This window comes from Aphelocoma coerulescens, unplaced genomic scaffold (assembly GCF_041296385.1).
Source record: "Aphelocoma coerulescens isolate FSJ_1873_10779 unplaced genomic scaffold, UR_Acoe_1.0 HiC_scaffold_60, whole genome shotgun sequence".
In the NCBI taxonomy this organism is placed as follows: Eukaryota; Metazoa; Chordata; class Aves; order Passeriformes; family Corvidae; genus Aphelocoma; species Aphelocoma coerulescens.
In genome coordinates this window covers 102630-130093 of record NW_027183949.1, presented here as the reverse complement: position 1 = coordinate 130093, position 27464 = coordinate 102630, and the positions used below count along the sequence as shown (strand labels likewise).

At 62.0% G+C, this 27464-nt stretch overlaps 2 protein-coding genes across 2 annotated transcripts in view; one reads left to right on the top strand and one right to left on the bottom strand.

Annotated features, from left to right (window-relative positions):
- The first annotated feature begins 1346 nt into the window (after positions 1-1346).
- Positions 1347-11744, top strand: LOC138102030 (FXYD domain-containing ion transport regulator 4-like). Its single transcript, XM_068999782.1, has 8 exons — positions 1347-1384; positions 2594-2650; positions 3066-3095; positions 3611-3634; positions 4235-4309; positions 6966-6996; positions 9136-9179; positions 11588-11744. The coding sequence occupies exons 2-8, from the start codon at positions 2611-2613 to the stop codon at positions 11605-11607; spliced, it is 264 nt and encodes an 87-aa protein (XP_068855883.1). The 5' UTR covers positions 1347-1384; positions 2594-2610; the 3' UTR covers positions 11608-11744.
- Positions 11745-14894: 3150 nt separating this feature from the next.
- Positions 14895-27464, bottom strand: part of LOC138101974 (leucine-rich repeat LGI family member 4-like) — a 33123-nt gene continuing 20553 nt past the window's right edge. The window contains exons 9-11 of the mRNA XM_068999719.1: positions 21939-21969; positions 20257-20765; positions 14895-15197 (exon numbers count right to left, since the gene is read on the bottom strand). Coding sequence (XP_068855820.1) covers positions 14895-15197; positions 20257-20765; positions 21939-21969 — 843 coding nt within the window. The remainder of the gene's footprint in view (positions 15198-20256; positions 20766-21938; positions 21970-27464) is intronic.

The window sequence follows — 27464 nt, the reverse complement described above, 5'->3', positions numbered from 1 at the left end:
CCCCCAGTCCCTCCCAGTACCCCCCAGTGTCCTTCCCCAGCGTTCCCAGCGTCTCCCAGTATGTCCCAGTCCATCCCAGTATGCCCTCCGACATTCCCAGTGCTCCCAGTTTGTCCCAGCATCCCCTAGCATCACTCCCAGTATATCCCAGTATCCCCAGTATCGCTCCCAGTGTCCCCCAGTGCACCCCAGTATCGCCCCGAGTCTGGCCCAGTATCCCCAGTATGGCTCCCAGTATCCCCAGTATGGCTCCCAGTATCCCCCAGTCCCTCCCACTATCCCCAGTCCCTCCCAGTATCCCCAGTATCGCTCCCAGTATCCCCCAGTATCACTCCCAGTATCCCCAGTATCACTCCCAGTATCCCCAGTATGGCTCCCAGTATCCCCAGTATGGCTCCCAGTATCCCCAGTATGGCTCCCAGTATCCCCCAGTCCCTCCCACTATCCCCAGTCCCTCCCAGTATCCCCAGTATCGCTCCCAGTATCCCCCAGTATCACTCCCAGTATCCCCAGTATGGCTCCCAGTATCCCCCAGTCCCTCCCAGTATCCCCAGTATGGCTCCCAGTATCCCCCAGTCCCTCCCAGTATCCCCAGTATGGCTCCCAGTATCCCCAGTCCCTCCCAGTATCCCCCAGTCCCTCCCAGTATCCCCAGTATCACTCCCAGTTTCCCCCAGTCCCTCCCAGTTTCCCCCAGTCCCTCCCAGTATCCCCAGTATCACTCCCAGTATCCCCCAGTCCCTCCCAGTATCCCCAGTATGGCTCCCAGTATCCCCCAGTCCCTCCCAGTATCCCCAGTATCACTCCCAGTATCCCCCAGTCCCTCCCAGTATCCCCAGTATCGCTCCCAGTATCCCCAGTATCACTCCCAGTATCCCCAGTATGGCTCCCAGTATCCCCAGTATCGCTCCCAGTATCCCCATTATCGCTCCCAGTATCCCCGAGTCCCTCCCAGTATCCCCCAGTCCCTCCCAGTATCCCCAGTATGGCTCCCAGTATCCCCCAGTCCCTCCCAGTCCATCCCAGTCCCTCCCAGTAACCCCCCAGTCCCTCCCAGTATCCCCCAGTCCCTCCCAGTACCCCCAGTCCCTCCCAGTATCCCCAGTATCCCTCCCAGTATCCCCAGTATGGCTCCCAGTATCCCCCAGTCCCTCCCAGTAACCCCCCAGTCCCTCCCAGTATCCCCAGTATGGCTCCCAGTATCCCCAGTATGGCTCCCAGTATCCCCCAGTCCCTCCCAGTACCCCCAGTCCCTCCCAGTATCCCCAGTATCACTCCCAGTCCCTCCCAGTCCCTCCCAGTCCGAAGCTCCGCCCCCTCCCCGGCCCCGCCCCCTCCCAGTTCCCCCCCCCCATTTCCAGTTCCCCGTGGCTGCTCTGGGAAGGTGAGTGGGGCCCCCAGTCCCTCCCAGTTCATCCCAGTAACCCCCAGTAACCCCCCAGGAACCCCCCAGTCCCTCCCAGTTCATCCCAGTAACCCCCAGTAACCCCCCAGGAACCCCCCAGTCCCTCCCAGTTCATCCCAGTAACCCCCCAGTAGCCCCCCAGGAACCCCTCAGTCCCTCCCAGTTCATCCCAGTAACCCCCCAGTAGCCCCCCAGGAACCCTCCAGTCCCTCCCAGTTCATCCCAGTAACCCCCCAGTAGCCCCCCAGGAACCCCCCAGTCCCTCCCAGTTCATCCCAGTAACCCCCCAGTAGCCCCCCAGGAACCCCTCAGTCCCTCCCAGTTCATCCCAGTAACCCCCCAGTAGCCCCCCAGGAACCCTCCAGTCCCTCCCAGTTCATCCCAGTAACCCCCCAGTAGCCCCCCAGTAACCCCCCAGTCCCTCCCAGTTCATCCCAGTAACCCCCCAGTAACCCCCCAGTCCCTCCCAGTCCATCCCAGTAACCCCCCAGTCCCTCCCAGTTCATCCCAGTAACCCCCGTTATGCCCCAGTCCCTCCCAGTTACCTCGGAGTTATCCCCAGTCCCTCCCAGTCCATACCAGTTACCCCCCACGTCCTCCCCAGTTGCTCCCAGTAGCCCCCAGTTGCTCCCAGTTCCCCCCAAATTCTCCCCCCCCCCCCCGCCCAGTCAGTTCCAGTCCCCCCCCAGTTCCCCCCAGTTTGTCCCAGTCCCGCCCTGCTCAGGAATTCCAGTGACTCACCCCCCCCTCCCAGTTCCTCCCAGTCCCCTCCCAGTCCCCTCCCAGTCCCTCCCAGTTTGTCCCAGTTCCTCCCAGTTCCTCCCAGTTCCTCCCAGTCCCCTCCCAGTCCCTCCCAGTTTGTCCCAGTCCCCTCCCAGTCCCCTCCCAGTCCCTCCCAGTTCCTCCCAGTGCCCTGCCAGTCCCTCCCAGTTGCTCCCAGTTAGCCCCAGGCCCTCCCAGTAACCTCCTAATTTCCCCAGTCAGTTCCAGTCCCCCCCCAGTTCCCCCCAGTTTGTCCCAGTCCAGCCCTGCTCAGGAATCCCAGTGACTCACCCCCCCCCCAGTTCCCTCCCAGTTCCCTCCCAGTCCCCTCCCAGTTCCTCCCATTCCCTCCCAGTCCTCCCCCAGTATCTCCCAGTCCCTCCCAGTTGCTCCCAGTTCCCTCTGGAATTTCCCTTCCTCCCCCAGGGGTCAAAGGTCACAGAATGGAGCGGGAAAGCCTCGGTGCACTGGTGATACTGGGAGGTACTGGGAGGGAACTGGGAGAGACTCGGAGGGACTGGGATAAACTGGGAGGGACTGGGAGGGAACTGGGAGGGCCTGGGATGGAACTGGGAAGGAACTGGGAGGGACTGGGAGGGAACTGGGAGGGACCGGGGGGAACTGGGAGGGACTGGGAGGGAACTGGGAGGGAACTGGGAGGTGATTGGGAGGGACTGGGAGGGGACTGGGAGGGGACTGGGAGTAACTGGGAGGGAACTGAGATGAACTGGGAGGGAACTGGGAGCGACTGGGAGGGAAGTGGGAGGGACTGGGAGGAACTGGGACAAACTGGGAGGGAAGTGGGAGGGACTGGGTTGATTTCAGGGGCTACTGGGAGGGACTGGGCCCAGTGACCGCCCCAAACTGGTTTAACTGGTGCCCCCTTCCCCCGCCCCAGTTCTGTCCCTGGCCAGAGGGGACCCCACTGGTGAGTGACTGGGACAAACTGGGACAAACTGGGAGGGACTGGGACAAACTGGGAGGGGGAGAGGCTGTTCTGGGAATGGGCTGGGTCATACTGGTTATACTGGGGTAGAGGAGCCATACTGGTTTATACTGGGAGGGGAGGTCTGTACTGGTTCATACTGGTTTGTACTGGTTCATATTGGGAGGGAAGTCTGCACTGGCTTCTACTGGGAGGCCGGGGTGCATAGTGGTCCGTACTGGTTTATACTGGGAGGGGGTGTCCATACTGGTCCATACTGGTTTATACTGGTCTGTATTAGTTTACACTGGGAGGAGGGATCCATGGTGGTTATACTGGTCCATACTGGCTTATACTGGTTTATACTGGTCCATACTGGCTTACACTGGTCTGTACTGGTTTATACTGGTCTATAGTGGCCCATACTGGTCCATACTGGTTTATAGTGGTTCATACTGGTCTATACTGGTTTATACTGGTCCGTACTGGTCCCTCTGACCCCTCCCTTCCCCCCACAGATGCCCCCAGTCCCTTCGAGTATGGTGAGTGCGGGGAACTGGGAGGGGACTGGGAGGGGACTGGGAGGAACTGGGAGGGACTGGGAGGGGACTGGGAGGAACTGGGAGGGACTGGGAGGGAACTGGGAGGGGACTGGGACAGACTGGGAGGGAACTGGGAGGAACTGGGATGAACTGGGAGGGACTGGGAGGGACTGGGAGGGACTGGGAGTTACTGGGAGGGAACTGGGAGTTACTGGGAGGTTACTGGGCGTTACTGGGTGGTTACTGGGAGGTTACTGGGTGTTACTGGGTGGTTACTGGCCGTCACTGGCCGTTACTGGGAGGTCACTGGCCGTTACTGGCCGTTACTGGGAGGTTACTGGGAGGTTACTGGGAGGTTACTGGCCGTTACTGGGAGGTCACTGGCCGTTACTGGGAGGTTACTGGGAGGTTACTGGGAGGTTACTGGCCGTTACTGGGAGGTTACTGGGAGGTTACTGGGAGGTTACTGGCCGTTACTGGGAGGTTACTGGCCGTTACTGGGAGGTTACTGGGAGGTTACTGGCCGTTACTGGCCGTTACTGGCCGTTACTGGCCGTTACTGGGAGCCCCGTGTCCCCCCGTCCCTCGGTGCCCTCCCAGGCTGGTCCCGGCTGCGCCTCGGGGGCCTCGTGGCGGCCGCGCTGCTCGGCCTGCTCGGCATCGGCGTCCTGCTCAGTGAGTGCCACCTGGGCCACCCCTGTGCCACCTGGGCCACCCCTCTGTGTGCCACCTGGGCCACCTGTGTGCCACCTGGGCCACCCCTCTGTGTGCCACCTGGGCCACCTGTGTGTGCCACCCCTGTGTGCCACCTGTGTGTGCCACCTGTGTGTGCCACCCTGTGTGTCACCTGTGTGCCACCTCTGTGTGCCTCTGTGTGCCACCTGTGTGTGCCACCTGGGCCACCTCTGTGTGTGCCACCTGTGTGTCACCTGTGTGTGCCACCCCTGTGTGCCACCTGTGTGTGCCACCTGTGGGCCACCTGGGCCACCCCTGTGTGTGCCACCTGTATCACCTGTGTGCCACCCCTGTGTGTCACCTGTGTGTGTCACCTGGGCCACCTCTGTGTGTGCCACCCCTATGTGTCACCCGTGTGTGCCACCTGTGCCACCCCTGTGTGCCACCTCTGTGTGCCACCTGTGGACCACCTGTGTGCCACCTGTATCACCTGTGTGCCACCTGTGTGTGCCACCCCTGTGGGCCACCTCTGTGTGCCACCTGGGCCACCTGTGTGCCACCTGTATCACCTGTGTCACCCCTGTGTGCCACCTGTGTGTCACCTGTGTGTGCCACCTGTGCCACCTGTGTGTGCCACCCCTATGTGTCACCTGTGTGTCACCTGTGTGTGCCACCTGTGCCACCTGTGTGTGCCACCCCTATGTGTCACCTGTGTGTCACCTGGGCCACCTCTATGTGCCACCTGGGCCACCTGGGCCACCCCTGTGTGTCACCTGTGTGCCACCTGGGCCACCTGTGTGTGCCACCTGGGCCACCTGTGCCACCTCTGTGTGCCACCTGTGTGTGCCACCTGTGTGCCACCTGTGCCACCTCTGTGTGCCACCTCTGTGTGTCACCCCTGTGCCACCCCTGTATGCCACCCCTATATGCCACCCCTGTGCCACCTCTGTGTGTGTCACCTGTGTGTGCCACTTCTGTGTGTCACCTGTGCCACCTGTGTGTGTCACCTGTGTGTGTCACCTGTGTGTGCCACCCCTGGGCCACCTCTGTGCCACCCCTGTGTGTGCCACCCCTGTGTCACCTGTGTGTCACGTGTGCCACCTCTGTGCCACCCCTGTGTGTGCCACCTAGGCCACCTGGGCCAACCCTGTGTGTCACCCCTGTGTGTGTCACCTCTGTGTGCCACCCCTGGGCCACCTGTGTGCCACCTGTGTGTGCCACCCCTGGGCCACCTGTGTGTGCCACCCCTGGGCCACCTGTGTGCCACCTGTGTCTGCCACCTGTGTGTGCCACCTCTGTGTGTGTCACCTCTGTGCCACCTGTGCCACCTGGGCCACCCCTGTGTGCCACCACTGTGTGCCACCCCTGTGTGTGTCACCTCTGTGTGCCACCCCTGTGTGCCACCTCTGTGCCACCTCTGTGCCACCTCTGTGCCACCTGTGCCACCTGGGCCACCTGTGCCACCTGGGCCACCCCTGTGTGCCACCCCTGTGTGCCACCCCTGTGTGTCACCTCTGTGCCACCTCTGTGTGCCACCTCTATGTCACCCCTGTATCACCCCTGTGCCACCCCAGTGTCACCCTTGGGTCCCTCTGTGTCACCCTTGGGTCCCTCTGTCACCCTTGGGTCCCTCCGTGTCACCCCTGGGGGGTCCCAGTGTCACCCTTGGGTCCCTCTGTGTCACCCCTGGGGGGTCCCAGTGTCACCCTTGGGTCCCTCTGTGTCACCCTTGGGCCCCTCTGTCACCCTTGGGTCCCTCTGTGTCACCCTTGGGTCCCTCTGTGTCACCCTTGGGTCCCAGTGTCACCCTTGGGTCCCCCTGTCACCCTTGGGTCCCTCTGTGTCGCCCTTGGGTCCCTCTGTGTCACCCTTGGGTCCCTCTGTGTCACCCCTGGGGGGTCCCAGTGTCACCCTTGGGTCCCTCTGTCACCCTTGGGTCCCAGTGTCACCCTTGGGTCCCTCTGTGTCACCCTGGGGGGTCCCTGTGTCACCCTTGGGTCCCTCTGTGTCACCCTTGGGTCCCTCCGTGTCACCCTTGGGTCCCTCTGTGTCACCCGTGGGTCCCTCTGTGTCACCCTTGGGTCCCCGTGTCACCCTTGGGTCCCTCTGTGTCACCCTTGGGTCCCTCTGTGTCACCCTGGGGGGTCCCAGTGTCACCCTTGGGTCCCAGTGTCACCCTTGGGTCCCTCCGTGTCACCCTTGGGTCCCAGTGTCACCCTTGGGCCCCTCTGTCACCCTTGGGTCCCTCTGTCACCCTGGGGGGTCCCAGTGTCACCCTTGGGCCCCTCTGTCACCCTTGGGTCCCTCTGTGTCACCCTTGGGTCCCTCTGTGTCACCCTTGGGTCCCTCTGTCACCCTTGGGTCCCTCTGTGTCACCCTTGGGTCCCTCTGTGTCACCCTTGGGTCCCTCCGTGTCACCCTTGGGTCCCTCTGTGTCACCCTTGGGTCCCCGTGTCACCCTTGGGTCCCTCTGTGTCACCCTTGGGTCCCTCTGTCACCCTTGGGTCCCTCTGTGTCACCCTTGGGTCCCTCTGTGTCACCCTTGGGTCCCTCTGTCACCCTTGGGTCCCTCTGTGTCACCCTTGGGTCCCTCTGTCACCCTTGGGTCCCTCTGTCACCCTGGGGGGTCCCTGACGTCCCCTTTGGGTCCCCGCAGGTGGGAAGTGCAAGTGCCGGAGCAAGGCCAGGTGGGACCTGGGGGATACTGGGGATACTGGGGATACTGGGGATACTGGGGGACACTGGGAGATACTGGGGGGGACTGGGAGGGCACTGGGGGGCACTGGGGGGATACTGGGGGATACTGGGGGGGACTGGGAGGGCACTGGGGGGGACTGGGGGATACTGGGGATACTGGGGGGCACTGGGGGATACTGGGGGGACACTGGGGGGATACTGGGGGCACTGGGGGGCACTGGGGGACACTGGGGGGATTTGGGGGATACTGGGGGGGACTGGGAGGGCACTGGGGGGGACTGGGGGATACTGGGGGGATACTGGGGGATACTGGGGGGAACTGGGGGGCACTGGGGGGCATACTGGGGGATACTGGGGGGTGACTGGGGTAGCACTGGGGAATACTGGGGGACACTGGGGGATACTGGGGGATACTGGGGGACACTGGGGGGGCACTGGGGGGATGCTGGGGGGACACTGGGAGGGCACTGGGGGGGACTGGGGGATACTGGGGATACTGGGGGGCACTGGGGGATACTGGGGGGACACTGGGGGGATACTGGGGGCACTGGGGGGCACTGGGGGACACTGGGGGGATTTGGGGGATACTGGGGGGGACTGGGAGGGCACTGGGGGGGACTGGGGGATACTGGGGGGCACTGGGGGATACTGGGGGATACTGGGGGGATACTGGGGAGCACTGGGGGGGACTGGGGGGATACTGGGAGGGCACTGGGGGATACTGGGGGGGACTGGGAGGGCACTGGGGGAGACTGGGGGATACTGGGGGCACTGGGGAATACTGGGGGATACTGAGGGGTGACTGGGGGGGCACTGGGGAGTACTGGGGGACACTGGAGGACACTGGGAGATACTGGGGGGGCACTGGGGGGTGGCTGGGGGGACACTGGGGGGGATACTGGGGGGCACGGGGGGGATACTGGGGAACACTGGGGGGCACTGGGGGATACTGGGGGGATACTGAGGGGTGACTGGGGGGCACTGGGGGATACTGGGGGGATACTGGGAGCACACTGGGGGGCACTGGGGAGATACTGGGGGATATTGGGGGGATACTGGGAGGACACTGGGGGGGTACTGGGGGGCACTGGGAGGATACTGGGGGGTGACTGCGGTGTGACTGGGGGATACTGGGGGATACTGGGGGCCCTGGGGGGCCCTGGGGGACACTGGGGTGGCACTGGGGGATACTGGGGGGGCACTGGGGGGCACTGGGGGCATTGGGGGATACTGGGGGCACTGGGGGATACTGGGGGGATAGTGGAGGGATACTGGGGGGCAGTGGGGGATACTGGGAGGTCACTGGGGGGATACTGGGGGGTGACTGGGGTGGCAGTGGGGGATACTGGGAGGACACTGGGGGCACTGGGAGGACACTGGGGGCACTGGGCGACACTGGGGGCACTGGGGGGTACTGGGGGGATACTGGGGACACTGGGGGGCACCGGGGGATACTGGGAGGACACCGGGGGATACTGGGGGACACTGGGGGATACTGGGAGAACACTGGGGGCACTTGGGGGATACTGGGGGCTGACTGGGGTGGCACTGGGGGACACTGGGGGGGCACTGGGGGGCACTGGGGGGCAGTGGGGGATACTGGGGGCACTGGGGGGATACTGGGGGGCAGTGGGGGATACTGGGAGGACACTGGGGATACTGGGCGACACTGGGGGCACTGGGGGATACTGGGGGACACTGGGGGGGCACTGGGGGGATACTGGGGGGCACTGGGGGATACTGGGGGATACTGGGGGGCACTGGGGGATACTGGGCTACACTGGGGGCACTGGGGGATACTGGGGGACACTGGGGGCACTGGGGGGCACTGGGGGGATTTGGGGACACTTTGGGGACATTGGGGGCACTGGGAGGTCACTGGGGGGGCACTGGGGGGATTTGGGGACACTTTGGGGACACTGGGGACACTGGGGGCACTGGGGGGCACTGGGGGGATTTGGGGACACTTTGGGGACATTGGGGGCACTGGGAGGCACTGGGGGACATTGGGGGGATTTGGGGACACTTTGGGGACATTGGGGGCACTGGGAGGCACTGGGGGGGCACTGGGGGGATTTGGGGACACTTTGGGGACATTGAGGTGTCCCCTCCCCCCCCTCCCCCCGCAGCCGCCGCCGCCCCCCCCCGGAGCTGTCACCCCTGGCTGGGACAGGTGAGCGTCCCCTCCCCCCTTGGGGACATCCAGAGGGAGCCGGGGGGCACTGGGGGACACTGGGGGACACTGGGGGACACTGGGGGGACACTGGGGGGACATTGGGGGACACTGGGGGACACTGGGGGACATTGGGGGGACACTGGGGACATCGGGGGGGCATTGGGGGACATTGGGGGACGGGGGGACATTTAGGGGACACTGGGGGACACTGGGGGGACACTGGGGGGACATTGGGGGCAGAGGTGACATGGGGGGACATTGGGGGACACTTAGGGGACATTGGGGGACATTGGGGGGACACTGAGGGATATTGGGGGACATTGGGGGGACATTGGGGACACTGGGGACACTGGGGGGACATTGGGGAGGCATTGGGGGGCATTGGGGGACACTGGGGGGACATTGGGGGCATTGGGGGATATTGGGGGGACACTGGGGGACATTGGGGGAACACTGGGGGACACTGGGGGACACGGGGGATATTGGGGGGACACTGGGGGGGCATTGGGGGGACATTGGGGACACGGGGGGACATTGGGGGGACAATGGGAACACTGGGGACACTGGGGGGACATTGGGGAGGCATTGGGGGATATTGGGGGGACATTGGAGGACATTGGGGGGACACTGGGGGAACAATGGGGACACTGGGGGGATATTGGGGGGGCATTGGGGGATATTGGGGGACACTGGGGGGACATTGGGGGCATTGGGGGATATTGGGGGGACACTGGGGGATATTGGGGGGACACTGGGGGACATTGGGGGGACTTTGGGGACACTGGGGGGACACTGGGGGATATTGGGGGGACACTGGGGGGGACATTGGGGGACATTGGGGGACAGAGGAGATATTGGGGGGACATTGGGGAAACAATGGGGGACACTGGGGGATATTGGGGACACTGGGGGGACAATGGGGACACTGGGGGGCATTGGAGGGGCATTGGGGGACATTGGGGGGATATTGGGGGGCACTGGGGGGACATTGGGGGACATTGGGGGGAAACTGGGGGATATTGGGGGACATTGGGGGATATTGGGGGACATTGGGGGGATATTGGGGGACACTGGGGGACACTGGGGACATCGGGGGGGCATTGGGGGACATTGGGGGACGGGGGGACATTTAGGGGACATCGGGGGACACTGGGGGGACATTGGGGGATATTGGGGGGACACTGGGGGACACTGGGGGGACATTGGGGGGACATTGGGGGCAGAGGTGACATGGGGGGACATTGGGGGACACTTAGGGGACATTGGGGGACATTGGGGGGACACTGGGGGATATTGGGGGGACACTGAGGGATATTGGGGGACATTGGGGGGGCATTGGGGGGACATTGGGGACACGGGGGGACATTGGGGGGACAATGGGAACACTGGGGACACTGGGGGGACATTGGGGAGGCATTGGGGGGCATTGGGGTGCATTGGGGGACACTGGGGGACATTGGGGGGACATTGGGGGGACATTGGGGGAACAATGGGGACACTGGGGGACACTGGGGGACACTGAGGGACACTGAGGGATATTGGGGGGACACTGGGGGGATATTGGGGGGACATTGGGGGCAGAGGTGACATGGGAGGACATTGAGGGACATTGGGGGGACACTGGGGGACACTGGGGGGACACTGGGGGACATTGGGGGACTTTGGGGACATTGGGGGGACAATGGGGACACTGGGGGGACATTGGGGGGGCATTGGGTGGGCACTGGGGGGACACTGGGGGGAAATTGGGGGGACACTGGGGGACATTGGGGGGACATTGGGGACATTGGGGGACACTGGGGGACACTGGGGGGACACTGGGGGAACAATGGGGACATTGGGGGACACTGGGGGGATATTGGGGGGAAACTGGGGGACATTGGGGGGGCACTGGGGACATCGGGGGGGCATTGGGGGACATTGGGGGACGGGGGGACATTTAGGGGACACTGGGGGACACTGGGGGGACACTGGGGGATATTGGGGGACACTGGGGGGACACTGGGGGGACATTGGGGGCAGAGGTGACATGGGGGGACATTGGGGGACACTTAGGGGACACTGGGGGACATTGGGGGGACACTGGGGGATATTGGGGGGACACTGGGGGGGCATTGGGGGGACACTGGGGGACATTGGGGAGGCATTGGGGGGACACTGGGGGACACTGGGGGGACATTGGGGGCAGAGGTGACATGGCAGGACATTGAGGGACATTGGGGGGACACTGGGGGGACAATGGGGGACATTGGGGGGGCATTGGGGGACAATGGGGGGACATCGGGGGGACATCGGGGGGACTTTGGGGACACTGGGGAACACTGGGAGGACACTGGGGGATATTGGGGGGACATTGGGGACATTGGGGGACGGTGCCACCCTGAGCCGGCCCCGTCTCCCCACAGGAGCCGCCGGCTCGTGCTGAGCTGTCCCCAGGTGTCCCCAAGTGTCCCCAAGAGGTGACAGCGGGAGGGGGGGGGAGGGGCCGGGTTTATTTTGGGGGCTGAACCCCCCCCAAAAAATGTCCCCAAATGTCCCCAAAAGGACGATGAATAAAAAAGAGTGAAAAGAAGGGGTTTGGTCATTGGGGGGAGGGGACACGGGGACAGCGGGGCCGTGGTGGCACCAGGAGGGGACGTCGGGGTGATGGTGGCACCAGGAGGGGGCACTGGGGTGCTGGTGGCCTTGGGGACATCGGGGTGATGGTGGCACCAGGAGGGGGCACTGGGGTGCTGGTGGCCTTGGGGACATCGGGGCCATGGTGGCCTTGGGGACATCGGGGTGATGGTGCCACCAGGAGGGGACACGAGGCCAGTGGTGACACCGGGTGCTGGTGGCCTTGGGGACATCGGGGTGACGGCACCACCAGGAGGGGGCATCGGGTCATTGGTGGCCTTGGGGACATCGGGGTGATGGTGGCACCAGGAGGGCACATTGGGTCAGTGGTGGCCTTGGGGACATCAGGACGATGGTGGCACCAGGAGGTGACACTGGGGTGAGGGTGGCCTTGGGGACAGTGGTTGGTGAGGACATTGCATCACTGGTGGCCTTGGGGACATCGGGGCCATGGTGGCACCAGGAGGGGACATTGAGGTGATGGTGGCACCAGGAGGGGACAGTGGGTGCTGGTGGCCTTGGGGACATTGAGGCCATGGTGGCCTTGGGGACATCGGGGTGATGGTGGCACCAGGAGGGGACACGAGGCCAGTGGTGACATTGGGAGCTGGTGGTCTTGGGGACATTGGGGTGATGGTGCCACCAGGAGGGGACATTGGGTCAGTGGTGGCCCTGGGGGCATCTGGACGATGGTGGCACCAGGAGGGGACATTGGGGTGAGGGTGGCCTTGGGGACAGTGGTTGGTGAGGACATTGCATCACTGGTGGCCTTGGGGACATCGGGGCCATGGTGGCACCAGGAGGGGACATTGAGGTGATGGTGGCACCAGGAGGGGACACGAGGCCAGTGGTGACACTGGGTGCTGGTGGCCTTGGGGACATCAGGATGACAGTGCCACCAGGAGGGGGCATCGGGTCATTGGTGGCCTTGGGGACATCAGGATGATGGTGGCACCAGGAGGTGACACTGGGGTGAGGGTGGCCTTGGGGACAGTGGTTGGTGAGGACATTGCATCACTGGTGGCCTTGGGGACATCAGGGCCATGGCACCAGGAGGGGACATTGGGGTCATTGGTGGCCTTGGGGACATCGGGGTGATGGTGGCATCAGGAGGGGGCACGAGGCCAGTGGTGACACCGGGTGCTGGTGGCCTTGGGGACATCAGGACGATGGTGGCACCAGGAGGTGACACTGGGGTGCTGGTGGCCTTGGGGACAGTGGGTTGATGAGGACATTGCGTCATTGGTGGCCTTGGGGACATCGGGGCCGTGGTGGCACCAGGAGGGGACATGAGGCCAGTGGTGACACTGGGTGCTGGTGGCCTTGGGGACATCAGGACGATGGTGGCACCTGGAGGGGACATTGGGGTGCTGATGGCCTTGGGGTCATCAGGCCACCGGTGTCCTTGGGGACACGGGGTCATTGGTGGCCTTGGGGACATCGGGGTGACGGTGCCACCAGAAGGGGACATCAGGTCAGTGATTGTGGCCTTGGGGACATCGGGGCCATGGTGGCACCAGGAGGGGACATCAGGCCACCGGTGTCCTTGGGGACACTGGGTCATTGGTGGCCTTGGGGACCCCGGGCCAGGGGTGGCCCCCCAGGTCTGGTCGATGTCCCCGCGTCCCTCAGGTGACCGAGCCCGCGGGGACGTCCCCACGTCCCTGCAGCCCCGCGGTGGCACCGCTGTCCCCACGCTGTCCCCTCACGTCCCCATCTCTGCAATGCCGCGGTGGCCACCGTGCCCACGTCCCTCCAGCTGCCACCACGTGTCCCCCCTGATGTCCCCTCATGTCCCCGTATCCACAGTGACCTGGTGGCCACCATCCCCACATCCCTCAAGCCACCACCACGCGTCCCCCCTGATGTCCCCTCACGTCCCCGTATCCACAGTGACCTGGTGGCCACCGTCCCCACATCCCTCAAGCCACCACCACACGTCCCCCCTGATGTCCCCTCACGTCCCCATATCCACAGTGACCTGGTGGCCACCATCCCCACATCCCTCAAGCCACCACCACGCGTCCCCACGGTGTCCCCTCACGTCCCCGTATCCACAGTGACCTGGTGGCCACCATCCCCACATCCCTCAAGCCACCACCACGCGTCCCCACGCTGTCCCCTCATGTCCCCATCTCCCCAGGGACGTGGTGGCCACTGTCCCCAGATGTTCCCTTGGTGTCCCACCGATGTCCCCTCCCATCCCTGTATCCACAGTGACCTGGTGGCCACTGTCCCCACGTCCCCATCTCCACGATGCCATGGTGGCCACTGTCCCCTCAGGTCCCGATGTCCTCGGTGACCTGGTGGCCACCGTCCCCAGATGTCCCCTCACGTCCCTGGTGGCCACCGTCCCCAGATGTCCCCTCAGGTCCCGATGTCCTCGGTGACCTGGTGGCCACTGTCCCCAGATGTCCCCTCACATCCCGATGTCCTCGGTGACCTGGTGGCCACCGTCCCCAGACATCCCCTCAGGTCCCGATGTTCTCAGTGACCTGGTGGCCACCATCCCCAGATGTCCCCTCACGTCCCGATGTCCTCGGTGACCTGGTGGCCACTGTCCCCAGATGTCCCCTCAGGTCCCGATATCCTCGGTGACCTTGGTGGCCACCGTCCCCAGATGTCCCCTCACGTCCCGATGTCCTCGGTGACCTGGTGGCCACCGTCCCCAGATGTCCCCTCAGGTCCCGATGTCCTCGGTGACCTGGTGGCCACCATCCCCAGATGTCCCCTCACGTCCCGATGTCCTCGGTGACCTGGTGGCCACCGTCCCCAGATGTCCCCTCAGGTCCCGATGTTCTCAGTGACCTGGTGGCCACCGTCCCCAGATGTCCCCTCACGTCCCGATGTTCTCAGTGACCTGGTGGCCACCGTCCCCAGATGTCCCCTCACGTCCCGATGTCCTCGGTGACCTGGTGGCCACCGTCCCCAGATGTCCCCTCACGTCCCGATGTTCTCAGTGACCTGGTGGCCACCGTCCCCAGATGTCCCCTCAGGTCCCGATGTCCTCGGTGACCTGGTGGCCACCGTCCCCAGATGTCCCCTCAGGTCCCGATGTCCTCGGTGACCTGGTGGCCACCGTCCCCAGATGTCCCCTCAGGTCCCGATGTCCTCGGTGACGTGGCAGTAGATCTGGGTGGCCCCCTTGAAGCTGGAGGCCACCAGGAAGTGGCGCTGGCCGACGGTGACGGGGACGAAGGCGCGGGGGGTGGGCGCGGGCAGGTCCTGGGCCGGCTCCAGGTGGCCGCCGGGGCCCAGGCGGAAGACGCGGCTCGGGGCGAAGTCGTTGCCCAGCAGGACGTAGCGGTGGCCACCGAGGGTCAGCGGCTGGAACACCAGCGAGCCGCGGGCCGGCACCTGCTGGACCTCGCGGAACATGGAGCCCTCCCAGCGCATCACCTGCACGTGGGGAGGGCTCGGGGTCAGCGGTGGGGTCGGGGGGTGATGGGACCTTGGGGTGGGACCATGGGATGGGACAGGGTGGGGTGGGACCTTGGGATGGGTGATGGGACCTTGGGGTGGGGTGGGACCTTGGGATGGGTGATGGGACCTTGGGGTGGGGTGGGATGGGACCATGGGATGGGTGATGGGACCTTGGGGTGGGATGGGACCTTGGGGTGGGGTGGGACCATGGGATGTGTGATGGGACCTTGGGGTGGGGTGGGACCATGGGATGGGTGATGGGACCTTGGGGTGGGGTGGGATGGGACCATGGGATGGGTTGGGATGGGACCATGGGATGGGATGGGACCATGGGATGGGGTGGGGTGGGACCTTGGGAGGGGTGATGGGACCTTGGGGTGGGATGGGACCTTGGGATGAGATGGGTTGGGTTGGGATGGGACCATGGGACAGGTGATGGGACCTTGGGGTGGGGTGGGACCACGGGATGGGACCATGGGATGGGTGATGGGACCTTGGGGTGGGACCATGGGATGGGACGGGGTAGGGTGGGGTGGGACCTTGGGATGGGATGGGGTGGGATGGGATGGGATGGGATGGGATGGGATGGGATGGGGTGGGATGGGATGGGATGGGGTGGGATGGGATGGGGTGGGATGGGTGATGGGACCTTGGGGTGGGGTGGGACCATGGGATGGGTGATGGGACCATGGGATGGGATGGGTTGGGGTGGGACCATGGGATGGGTGATGGGGTGGGGTGGTATGGGACCATGGGATGGGACCTTGGGATGGGACCATGGGATGGGATGGGACCATGGGATGGGGTGGGATGGGACCTTGGGATGAGATGGGTTGGGTTGGGATGGGACCATGGGACAGGTGATGGGACCTTGGGGTGGGTGATGGGACCATGGGATGGGATGGGTGATGGGTTGGGATGGGACCATGGGATGGGATGGGACCATGGGATGGGTGATGGGACCATGGGATGGGTGATGGGACCATGGGATGGGATGGGGTGGGACCACAGGATGGGTGATGGGGTAGGGTGGGATGGGACCATGGGATGGGGTGGGGTGGGACCTTGGGATGGGTGATGGGACCTTGGGGTGGGGTGGGATGGGACCTTGGGGTGGGGTGGGACCTTGGGATGAGATGGGTTGGGATGGGATGGGACCATGGGACAGGTGATGGGACCTTGGGGTGGGGTGGGACCATGGGATGGGACCATGGGATGGGTGATGGGACCTTGGAGTAGGGTGGGACCATGGGATGGGTGATGGGACCTTGGGGTGGGACGATGGGATGGGATGGGATGGGGTGGGGTGGGGTGGGGTGGGGTGGGGTGGGTGATGGGACCTTGGGGTGGGGTGGGACCATGGGATGGGGTGGGGTGGGGTGGGGTGGGGTGGGATGGGATGGGATGGGGTGGGGTGGGTGATGGGACCTTGGGGTGGGGTGGGACCTTGGGATGGGATGGGGTGGGGTGGGGTGGGATGGGACCTTGGGATGGGATGGGATGGAGTGGGGTGGGACCATGGGATGGGTGATGGGACCATGAGATGGGATGGGATGGGATGGGATGGGACCATGGGATGGGTGATGGGACCATGGATGGGTGGGGTGGGGTGGGACCATGGGATGGGACCTTGGGATGGGGTGGGATGGGACCATGGGATGGGTGATGGGACCATGGGGTGGGACCATGGGATGGGACCTTGGGATGGGGTGGGATGGGACCATGGGATGGGTGATGGGACCATGGGATGGGACCACAGGATGGGGTGGGGTGAGATGGGATGGGATGGGGTGGGATGGGGTGGGATGGGATGGGGTGGGATGGGGTGGGATGGGGTGGGATGGGGTGGGATGGGATGGGGTGGGATGGGTGATGGGACCATGGGATGGGATGGGACCATGGGTTGGGTTGGGATGGGACCATGGGATGGGGTGATGGGATGGGGTGGGGTGGGATGGGGTGGGTGATGGGACCTTGGGATGGGTTGGGACCATGGGATGGGGTGATGGGATGGGGTGGGGTGGGATGGGTTGGGTGATGGGGTCATGGGATGGGTGGTGGGGTTATGGGATGGGTGATGGGGTCATGGGATCAGTGGTGGGGTTATGGGATGGGTGATGGGGTTATGGGATGGGTGATGGGGTCAAGGGTTGGGTTGGGATGGGTTGGGGTGGGTGATGGGGTCATGGGGTGGGTGGTGGGGTCATGGAGTGGGTGATGGGGTCATGGGATCCCTGGTGGGGTCATGGGATCAGTGGTGGGGTCATGGGTTGGATGATGGGGTCATGGGATGGGTGGTGGGGCCATGGGATCAGTGGTGGGGTCATGGGGTCACTGGTGGGGTCATGGGATGGGTTGGGATGGGTTGGGATGGGTTGGAGCCCTCCCAGCGCATCACCTGCACACAAAGTCATGGGGTCATCAGTGAGGTCACGTGACCCTGATGGACCCCCCTGGTGACCCCCATAGAGCCACGACCCTGATGACCCCACCATGACCACACGACCTTGATGGACCCCATGACCCTGATGGACCCCATGACCCCCATGGCTCCCCAAGACCACTTGACCTTGATGACCCTCGTGACCCTGGTGACCTTCCAAGACCACATGACCTTGATCAACCCCACAGACCCATGACCTTGATGACCCCACATGACCCCTGATGGACCCCCATGACCACATGACCTCAATGGACCCCACATGACCCCTGATGGACCCCCATGACCACATGACCTCAATGGACCCCACATGACCCCTGATGGACCCCCATGACCACATGACCTTGATGGACCCCCATGGGCCCACGATGACCCCCGTGATGACAAGACCCTGATGACCCCCCATGACCCTACTGAGCGCATATGATCACATGACCCTGATGGACCCCCCATGACCCCATGACCTTGATGACCCCTATGACCACATGACCCTGTTGACCCCCGTGACCACATGACCTTGATGGACCCTCATGGACCCATGGCCTCAATGACCACATGACCATGATGACCCCCCATGACCACACAACGACCCCCATGACCCTGCTGACCCCTCCATGACCACATGACCTTGATGACCCCCCATGGACCCAAGATGACCCCCATGACCCTGCTGACCCCTCCATGACCACATCACCCTGCTGGACCCCCCACATCCACATAATGATCCCCCATGACCACATGACCCGGATGACTCCCATGGCCACGTGACCTTGATGGACCCCATGGATCCATGATCCCGCTGACCCTCCATGACCCTGCTGACCTGCATGGTCACATGACCCTGGTGACCTCCCATGACCACGTGACCCTGATGACCCCCATGACCATGACAGTGATGACCTCCTGACCTTGATGGACCCCCATGACCACATGACCCTGATGACCCCCATGACCCTGATATGACCCCCCATGACCACATGATAGCGATGACCTCCTGACCCTGATGACCCCCATGACCACATGACCCTGATGACCCCCATGACCTCCTGACCTTGATGGACCCCCATGACCACATGACCCATGATGACCCCCATGACCCTGATGACCCCCATGTCCACATGACCCTGGTGACCCCCATGACCTCCATGACCCTGGTGACCCCCATGACCCTGATGATCCCCTGGGACCACATGACCCTGATGACCGCCATGACCACATGACCCTGATGACCTCCTGACCCTGACAACCTTTATGACCACATGACAGCGATGACCTCCATGATCCTGATGACCCCCATGACCATGACAGTGATGACCTCCTGACCTTGATGGACCCCCATGACCACATGACCCATGATGACCCCCATGACCCTGATGACCCCCATGACCTCCATGACCCTGATGACCACCATGACCCTGATGACCTCCTGACCTTGATGGACCCCCATGACCACACGACAGCGATGACCTCCTGACCCTTGATGGACTCCCATGACCACATGACCTCAATGGACCCCACATGACCCTGATGACCTCCTGACCCTGACAACCTCCATGACCACACGACAGCAATGACCCCCATGACCCTGATGACCCCCATGACCATGACAGCGATGACCTCCTGACCTTGATGGACCCCCATGACCACATGACCCATGATGACCCCCATGACCCTGGTGACCCCCATGACCCTGGTGACCCCCATGACCTCCATGACCCTGGTGACCCCCATGACCACATGACCCATGATGACCCCCATGACCCTGATGACCGCCATGACCACACGACAGCGATGACCTCCTGACCCTTGATGGACTCCCATGACCACATGACCCTGATGACCCCCATGACCTCCATGACCCTGGCGACCCCCATGACCCTGATGATCCCCTGGGACCACATGACCCTGATGACCGCCATGACCACATGACCCTGATGACCTCCTGACCCTGACAACCTTTATGACCACATGACAGCGATGACCTCCATGATCCTGATGACCCCCATGACCATGACAGTGATGACCTCCTGACCTTGATGGACCCCCATGACCACATGACCCATGATGACCCCCATGACCCTGATGACCCCCATGACCATGACCCCCATGACCTCCGTGACCCTGATGACCCCCATGACCACACAACAGCGATGACCTCCTGACCCTTGATGGACCCCCATGACCACATGACCTTGATGACCCCCATGACCCTGATGACCCCCATGTCCACATGACCCTGATGACCCCCATGACCTCCATGACCCTGATGACCTCCATGACCCTGACGACCCCCATGACCACATGACCCTTGATGGAGCCCCACGTCCACATGACCCTGATGACCGCCATGACCACATGACAGCGATGACCTCCTGACCCTTGATGGACTCCCATGACCACATGACCTTGATGGAGCCCCATAACCACATAACCCTGATGACCCCCATGACCCTGACGACCCCCTCCGACCACATGACCCCAGTGGCCCCCATAACCCCATGACCTCAATGGACCCCAACAGCCCCTCCCACGCACCCCCGACCCCTCCGTGCCCCCGTGCCCGCCCGACCCCTCCGTGCCCCCGTGCCCGCTCACCTTGGCGTCGCCGAGGAACCTGGTGAGGCACAGGAAGACGCTGCCCCTGACGCGGAAGTGCTTGGCCGCGTAGACGTCGGGCACGTGGGGGATGTCGGTGTGGGGCGCGAAGCTGCCGCCGCTCCAGCGGTACACGAGCGGCCGGCGCTGCCCGCTGCACACCACCAGCGCCGGGCGCCCGCCCAGCTCCAGGAACTCCAGGTGGGTGTCGCGGTGCCAGGGCCGCAGCGTCTGGTGCGGGTAGAAGCCTCCGGAAGCCCAGCGGAAGACGGTGCTGGTGCCGCCCTTGGAGCTGTCGGCCACCCCCAGGTACAGGTGGCCCCCGAGGCGGGCGGCGGCCACGGCGTGGGGACGCCGCAGGTGCCCGCTGCCCAGGGCTTGGTGGCGCACGAAGGCCGAGCCGGGGCCGCCCGAGCGGCGCCACACCCAGGAGCCGCCCCCGAGCTGGGCCACCACCACCAGCAGGGTGTCACCCACCGGCAGCGGGTGGCAGGCGACCGGGGACGAGCCTGCGGGCGACACGGGGCACGAGGGCGGCTCAGAGGGAGCGCGGGGCCGGCGGGGGCATGGGAGATGTGGGGCTGGGGGGGGGGCACTGGGGGCACTGGGGGGGCACTGGGGGCATTGGGGGCATCGGGGGCATGGGAGATGTGGGGCTGGGGGGGGCTCGGGGGCACTGGGGGACACTGGGGGGGCACTGGGGACACTGGGGGGCACTGGGGGGGGCACTGGGGGCATTGGGGGCATCGGGGACATGGGAGATGTGGGGCTGGGGGGGGCACTGGGGGCACTGGGGGGGCACTGGGGGCATTGGGGGCATGGGGGGCATGGGAGATGTGAGGCTGGGGGGGGGCTCGGGGGCACTGGGGGGCACTGGGAGGCATTGGGGGGCATTGGGGGGGCACTGGGGGGGCATTGGGGGCATTGGGGACATTGGGGACATGGGAGATGTGGGGCTGGGGGGGGCTCGGGGGCACTGGGGGGCACTGGGGGCGCACTGGGGGGGCAGTGGGGGGCACTGGGGGCACTGGGGGGGCATTGGGGGCACTGGGGGGGCACTGGGGGGGCAGTGGGGGGCACTGGGGGCACTGGGGGGGCATTGGGGGCACTGGGGGGGCATTGGGGGCACTGGGGGGGCACGAGGGGGGCATTGGGGGCACTGGGGGCACTGGGGGGCATTGGGGGCACTGGGGGGGCATTGGGGGCACTGGGGGGGCACGGGGGGGGGCACTGGGGGCACTGGGGGGGCACTGGGGGGGCACTGGGGGGCACTGGGGGGGCACTGGGGGGCACTGGGGGGGCACTGGGGGCACTGGGGGCACTGGGGACACTGGGGGGGCACTGGGGGGCACTGGGGGCACTGGTGGGCACTGGGGGGGACTGGGGGATACTGGAGGGGCACTGGGGGGCACTGGGGGCACTGGGGGGGCACTGGAGGGGCACTGGGGGCACTGGGGGGCACTGGGCTCACACATTTTTTTTCCCATTTCCCTCCATTTCCCCCCATTTTCCCCCATTTCCTCCCGATTTTCCCATTTTTCCCCATTTTCCCCCATTTCCCCCCATTTTCCCCCAATTTTTGCCCCCATTTTTGGCCGTTTTTCCCCCCATTTTTCCCCATTTCCCCCTGGTTTTTCCCTGTTTTTCCCGTTTCCCCCCGTTTTTGCCCCATTTTCTCTCACTGTTGATGACGGTCGGGGCCCGGAACCGCCCCTCGAGCTGGTCCCACTCCCACCCCATTTCCCCCCATTTCCCCCCATTTTCCCCCCATTTTTCCCCATTTTTCACCCATTTTTCCCCATTTTTCCCAATTTTTTGCCCATTTTTCCCCATTTCTCCCCATTTCCCCCCCATTTTTGCCCATTTCCCCCCGTTTTTGCCCCATTTCCTCTCACTGTTGATGATGGTCGGGGCCCAGAACCTCCCCCCGAGCTGGTCCCACTCCCACCCCATTCCCCCCCATTTCCCCCCATTTTTCCCCATTTTTCCCCATTTTTCGCCGTTTTTCCCCCATTTTTCCCAATTTTTTGCCCATTTTTCCCCATTTTTCCCCATTTCTCCCCATTTCCCCCCCATTTTTTCCCGTCTTCCCCTGATTTCACCCCATTTCCTCTCACTGTTGATGACGGTCGGAACCTCCCCCCGAGCTGGTCCCACTCCCACCCCATTTCCCCCCATTTTTCCCCATTTTTCCCCATTCCCCCCATTTTTTCCCATTTTCCCCGGTTTTTGCCCCATTTCCTCTCACTGTTGATGACGGTCGGGGCCCGGAACCTCCCCCCGAGCTGGTCCCACTCCCACCCCATTCCCCCCCATTCCCCCCCATTTCCCCCCATTTTTCCCCATTTTTCACCCATTTTTGGCCGTTTTCCCCCATTTTTCCCAATTTTTTGCCCATTTTTCCCCATTTCTCCCCATTTCCCCCATTTTTTCCCATTTCCCCCCGTTTTTGCCCCATTTCCTCTCACTGTTGATGACGGTCAGAACCTCCCCCCGAGCTGGTCCCACTCCCACCCCATTTCCCCCCATTTTCCCCCATTTCCCCCTGGTTTTTCCCTGTTTTTCCCCACTTTTTCCCGTTTTCCCCTGATTTCACCCCATTTCCTCTCACTGTTGATGATGGTTGGAACCTCCCCCCGAGCTGGTCCCACTCCCACCCCATTTCCCCCCATTTTCCCCCCATTTCCCCCCATTTTTCCCCATTTTTCCCCATTTTTCCCCATTTCCCCCCATTTTTCCCCATTTTTCCCCATTTCCCCCCATTTTTCCCCATTTCCCCCCCATTTTTCCCGTTTCCCCCCGTTTTTACCCCATTTCCTCTCACTGTTGATGACGGTCGGGGCCCGGAACCTCCCCCCGAGCTGGTCCCACTCCCACCCCATTTCCCCCAATTTTTGCCCCCATTTTTCCCCATTTTTGGCCGTTTTTCCCCCCATTTTTCCCCATTTCCCCCTGGTTTTTCCCCATTTTTCCCGTTTCCCCCCCTTTTTGCCCCGTTTTCTCTCACTGTTGATGATGGTTGGAACCTCCCCCCGAGCTGGTCCCACTCCCACCCCATTTCCCCCCATTTTTCCCCATTTTTCACCCATTTTTGGCCGTTTTCCCCCATTTTTCCCAATTTTTTGCCCATTTTTCCCCATTTCTCCCCATTTCCCCCATTTTTTCCCGTTTCCCCCCGTTTTTGCCCCATTTTCTCTCACTGTTGATGACGGTCGGGGCCCGGAACCTCCCCCTGAGCTGGTCCCACTCCCACCCCATTTCCCCCAATTTTTGCCCCCATTTTTCCCCATTTTTGGCCGTTTTTCCCCCGTTTTTGCCCATTTTCCCCCCATTTTTTTGCCCATTTTTGCCCATTTCCCCCCGTTTTTGCCCCATTTCCTCTCACTGTTGATGACGGTCGGGGCCCGGAACCGCCCCCCGAGCTGGTCCCACTCCCACCCCATTTTCCCCCCATTTTTCCCCATTTTCCCCCCATTTTTCCCCATTTTTCACCCATTTTTGCCCATTTTTCCCAATTTTTTGCCCATTTTTCCCCATTTCTCCCCATTTCCCCCCCATTTTTTCCCGTTTTCCCCCGTTTTTGCCCCATTTCCCCCCCATTTTCCCCCCATTTTTCCCCATTTTTCCCCATTTTTCCCCATTTCCCCCCATTTTTTCCCGTTTCCCCCCGTTTTTGCCCCATTTTCTCTCACTGTTGATGACGGTCGGGGCCCGGAACCTCCCCCCGAGCTGGTCCCACTCCCACCCCATTTCCCCCCATTTTTCCCCATTTTTCCCCAGTTTTGGCCCATTTTTCGCCGTTTTTTCCCCCATTTTTCCCAATTTTTTGCCCATTTTTCCCCATTTTTCCCCATTTCCCCCCAATTTTTTCCCGTTTTCCCCCATTTTCACCCCATTTCCTCTCACTGTTGATGACGGTCGGAACCTCCCCCCGAGCTGGTCCCACTCCCACCCCATTTCCCCCCATTTTCCCCCCATTTTTCCCCATTTTTCACCCATTTTTGGCCATTTTCCCCCCATTTTTCCCAATTTTTTCCCCATTTTTCCCCATTTCTCCCCATTTCCCCCCCATTTTTCACCATTTACCCCCCATTTTTTCCCATTTTCCCCTGTTTTTGCCCCATTTCCTCTCACTGTTGATGATGGTCGGGGCCCGGAACCTCCCCCTGAGCTGGTCCCACTCCCTCCCCATTTCCCCCCATTTTTCCCCATTTTTCGCCCATTTTTGGCCATTTTTCCCCCATTTCTCCCCATTTCCCCCATTTTTTCCCATTTTCCCCCGTTTTTGCCCCATTTTCTCTCACTGTTGATGATGGTTGGAACCTCCCCCCGAGCTGGTCCCACTCCCACCCTATTCCCCCCATTTTTCCCCATTTCCCCCCATTTTTCCCCATTTTCCCAATTTTTCCCCATTTTTCCCCATTTTTCCCCATTTCCCCCAGTTTTTCCCGTTTTCCCCCGTTTTTGCCCCATTTTCTCTCACTGTTGATGACGGTCGGGGCCCGGAACCTCCCCCTGAGCTGGTCCCACTCCCACCCCATTCCCCCCCTTTTTTTCCCCATTTTCCCCCATTTTTCCCCATTTTTTACCATTTTTCCCCCGGTTTTCGCCATTTTCCCGTGTTTCCCCATTTTCCCCATTTCCCTCCATTTTTCCCCCATTTCCCCGTTTTTCGCCATTTCCTGCCGGTTTTTCCCCCCATTTTTCCCCATTTTTTGCCCCATTTTGCCCCATTTTCCCCCATTTTTCCCCATTTTCCCCCATTTTTCACCATTTTTCCACCGGTTTTCGCCATTTTCCCATTTTTCCCCATTTTCCCCATTTCCCTCCACTTTTCCCCCATTTCCTCTCATTTTTCACCATTTTCCCCCATTTTTCCCCCCATTTTTCGCCATTTCCTGCCCATTTTTCCTGGCCATTTTTGCCCCCATTTTTCCCCATTTTTCCCCATTTCCTCTCATTTTTCACCATTTTCCCCATTTCCCCCCAATTTTTGCCCATTTTTTCCCCATTTTTCCCCATTTTCCCCCCATTTTTGCAAATTTCCCCCCCATTTTTTCCCGTTTCCCCCCATTTTTGCCCCATTTTCTCTCACTGTTGATGATGGTCGGGGCCCGGAACCTCCCCCTGAGCTGGTCCCACTCCCACCCCATTTCCCCCCATTTTTCCCCATTTTTGCCATTTCCCCCCCATTTTTGCCCATTTCCCCCTGGTTTTTCCCCATTTTCCCCCATTTCCCCCCGTTTTTCCCATTTTCCCCCGTTTTTACCCCATTTTCTCTCACTGTTGATGATGGTTGGAACCTCCCCCCGAGCTGGTCCCACTCCCACCCCATTTCCCCCCATTTTTCCCCATTTTTCCCCATTCCCCCCATTTTTTCCCATTTTCCCCCGTTTTTGCCCCATTTCCTCTCACTGTTGATGACGGTCGGGGCCCGGAACCGCCCCCCGAGCTGGTCCCACTCCCACCCCATTTCCCCCCATTCCCCCCCATTTCCCCCCATTTTTCCCCATTTTTCACCCATTTTTGGCCGTTTTCCCCCATTTTTCCCAATTTTTTGCCCATTTTTCCCCATTTCTCCCCATTTCCCCCATTTTTTCCCATTTCCCCCCGTTTTTGCCCCATTTCCTCTCACTGTTGATGACGGTCAGAACCTCCCCCCGAGCTGGTCCCACTCCCACCCCATTTCCCCCAATTTTTCCCCATTTCCCCCTGGTTTTTCCCTGTTTTTCCCCATTTTTTCCCGTTTTCCCCCATTTTCACCCCATTTCCTCTCACTGTTGATGACGGTCGGAACCTCCCCCCGAGCTGGTCCCACTCCCACCCCATTTCCCCCCATTTTCCCCCCATTTCCCCCCATTTTTCCCCATTTTTCCCCATTTTTCCCCATTTCCCCCCATTTTTCCCCATTTTTCCCCATTTCCCCCCATTTTTCCCCATTTCCCCCCCATTTTTCCCGTTTCCCCCCGTTTTTACCCCATTTCCTCTCACTGTTGATGATGGTCGGGGCCCGGAACCTCCCCCCGAGCTGGTCCCACTCCCACCCCATTTCCCCCCATTTCCCCCCATTTTTCCCCATTTCCCCCTGGTTTTTCCCCCGTTTTTCCCCATTTTTTCCCGTTTTCCCCTGATTTCACCCCATTTCCTCTCACTGTTGATGACGGTCGGAACCTCCCCCCGAGCTGGTCCCACTCCCACCCCATTTCCCCCAATTTTTCCCCATTTCCCCCTGGTTTTTCCCTGTTTTTCCCCATTTTTTCCCATTTCCCCCCGTTTTTGCCCCATTTCCTCTCACTGTTGATGACGGTCGGAACCTCCCCCGAGCTGGTCCCACTCCCACCCCATTTCCCCCCATTTCCCCCCATTTTCCCCCCATTTTTCCCCATTTTTCACCCATTTTTCCCCATTTTTCCCAATTTTTTGCCCATTTTTCCCCCATTTCTCCCCATTTCCCCCCATTTTTTCCCATTTCCCCCCGTTTTTGCCCCATTTCCTCTCACTGTTGATGACGGTCAGAACCTCCCCCCGAGCTGGTCCCACTCCCACCCCATTTCCCCCCATTTCCCCCCATTTTTCCCCATTTTTCCCCATTTTTCCCCATTTTTCCCCATTTCCCCCCATTTTTCCCCATTTCCCCCCCATTTTTCCCGTTTCCCCCCGTTTTTGCCCCATTTCCTCTCACTGTTGATGACGGTCGGGGCCCGGAACCGCCCCCCGAGCTGGTCCCACTCCCACCCCATTTTCCCCCCATTTTTCCCCATTTTCCCCCCATTTTTCCCCATTTTTCACCCATTTTTGCCCATTTTTCCCAATTTTTTGCCCATTTTTCCCCCATTTCTCCCCATTTCCCCCCCATTTTTTCCCGTTTCCCCCCGTTTTTGCCCCATTTTCTCTCACTGTTGATGACGGTCGGGGCCCGGAACCGCCCCCCGAGCTGGTCCCACTCCCACCCCATTTCCCCCCATTTTTCCCCCATTTTTCACCCATTTTTGCCCATTTTTCCCAATTTTTTGCCCATTTTTCCCCATTTCTCCCCATTTCCCCCCATTTTTTCCCGTTTCCCCCCGTTTTTGCCCCATTTTCTCTCACTGTTGATGATGGTTGGAACCTCCCCCCGAGCTGGTCCCACTCCCACCCCATTTCCCCCCATTTTTCCCCATTTCCCCCTGGTTTTTCCCTGTTTTTCCCCATTTTTTCCCGTTTTCCCC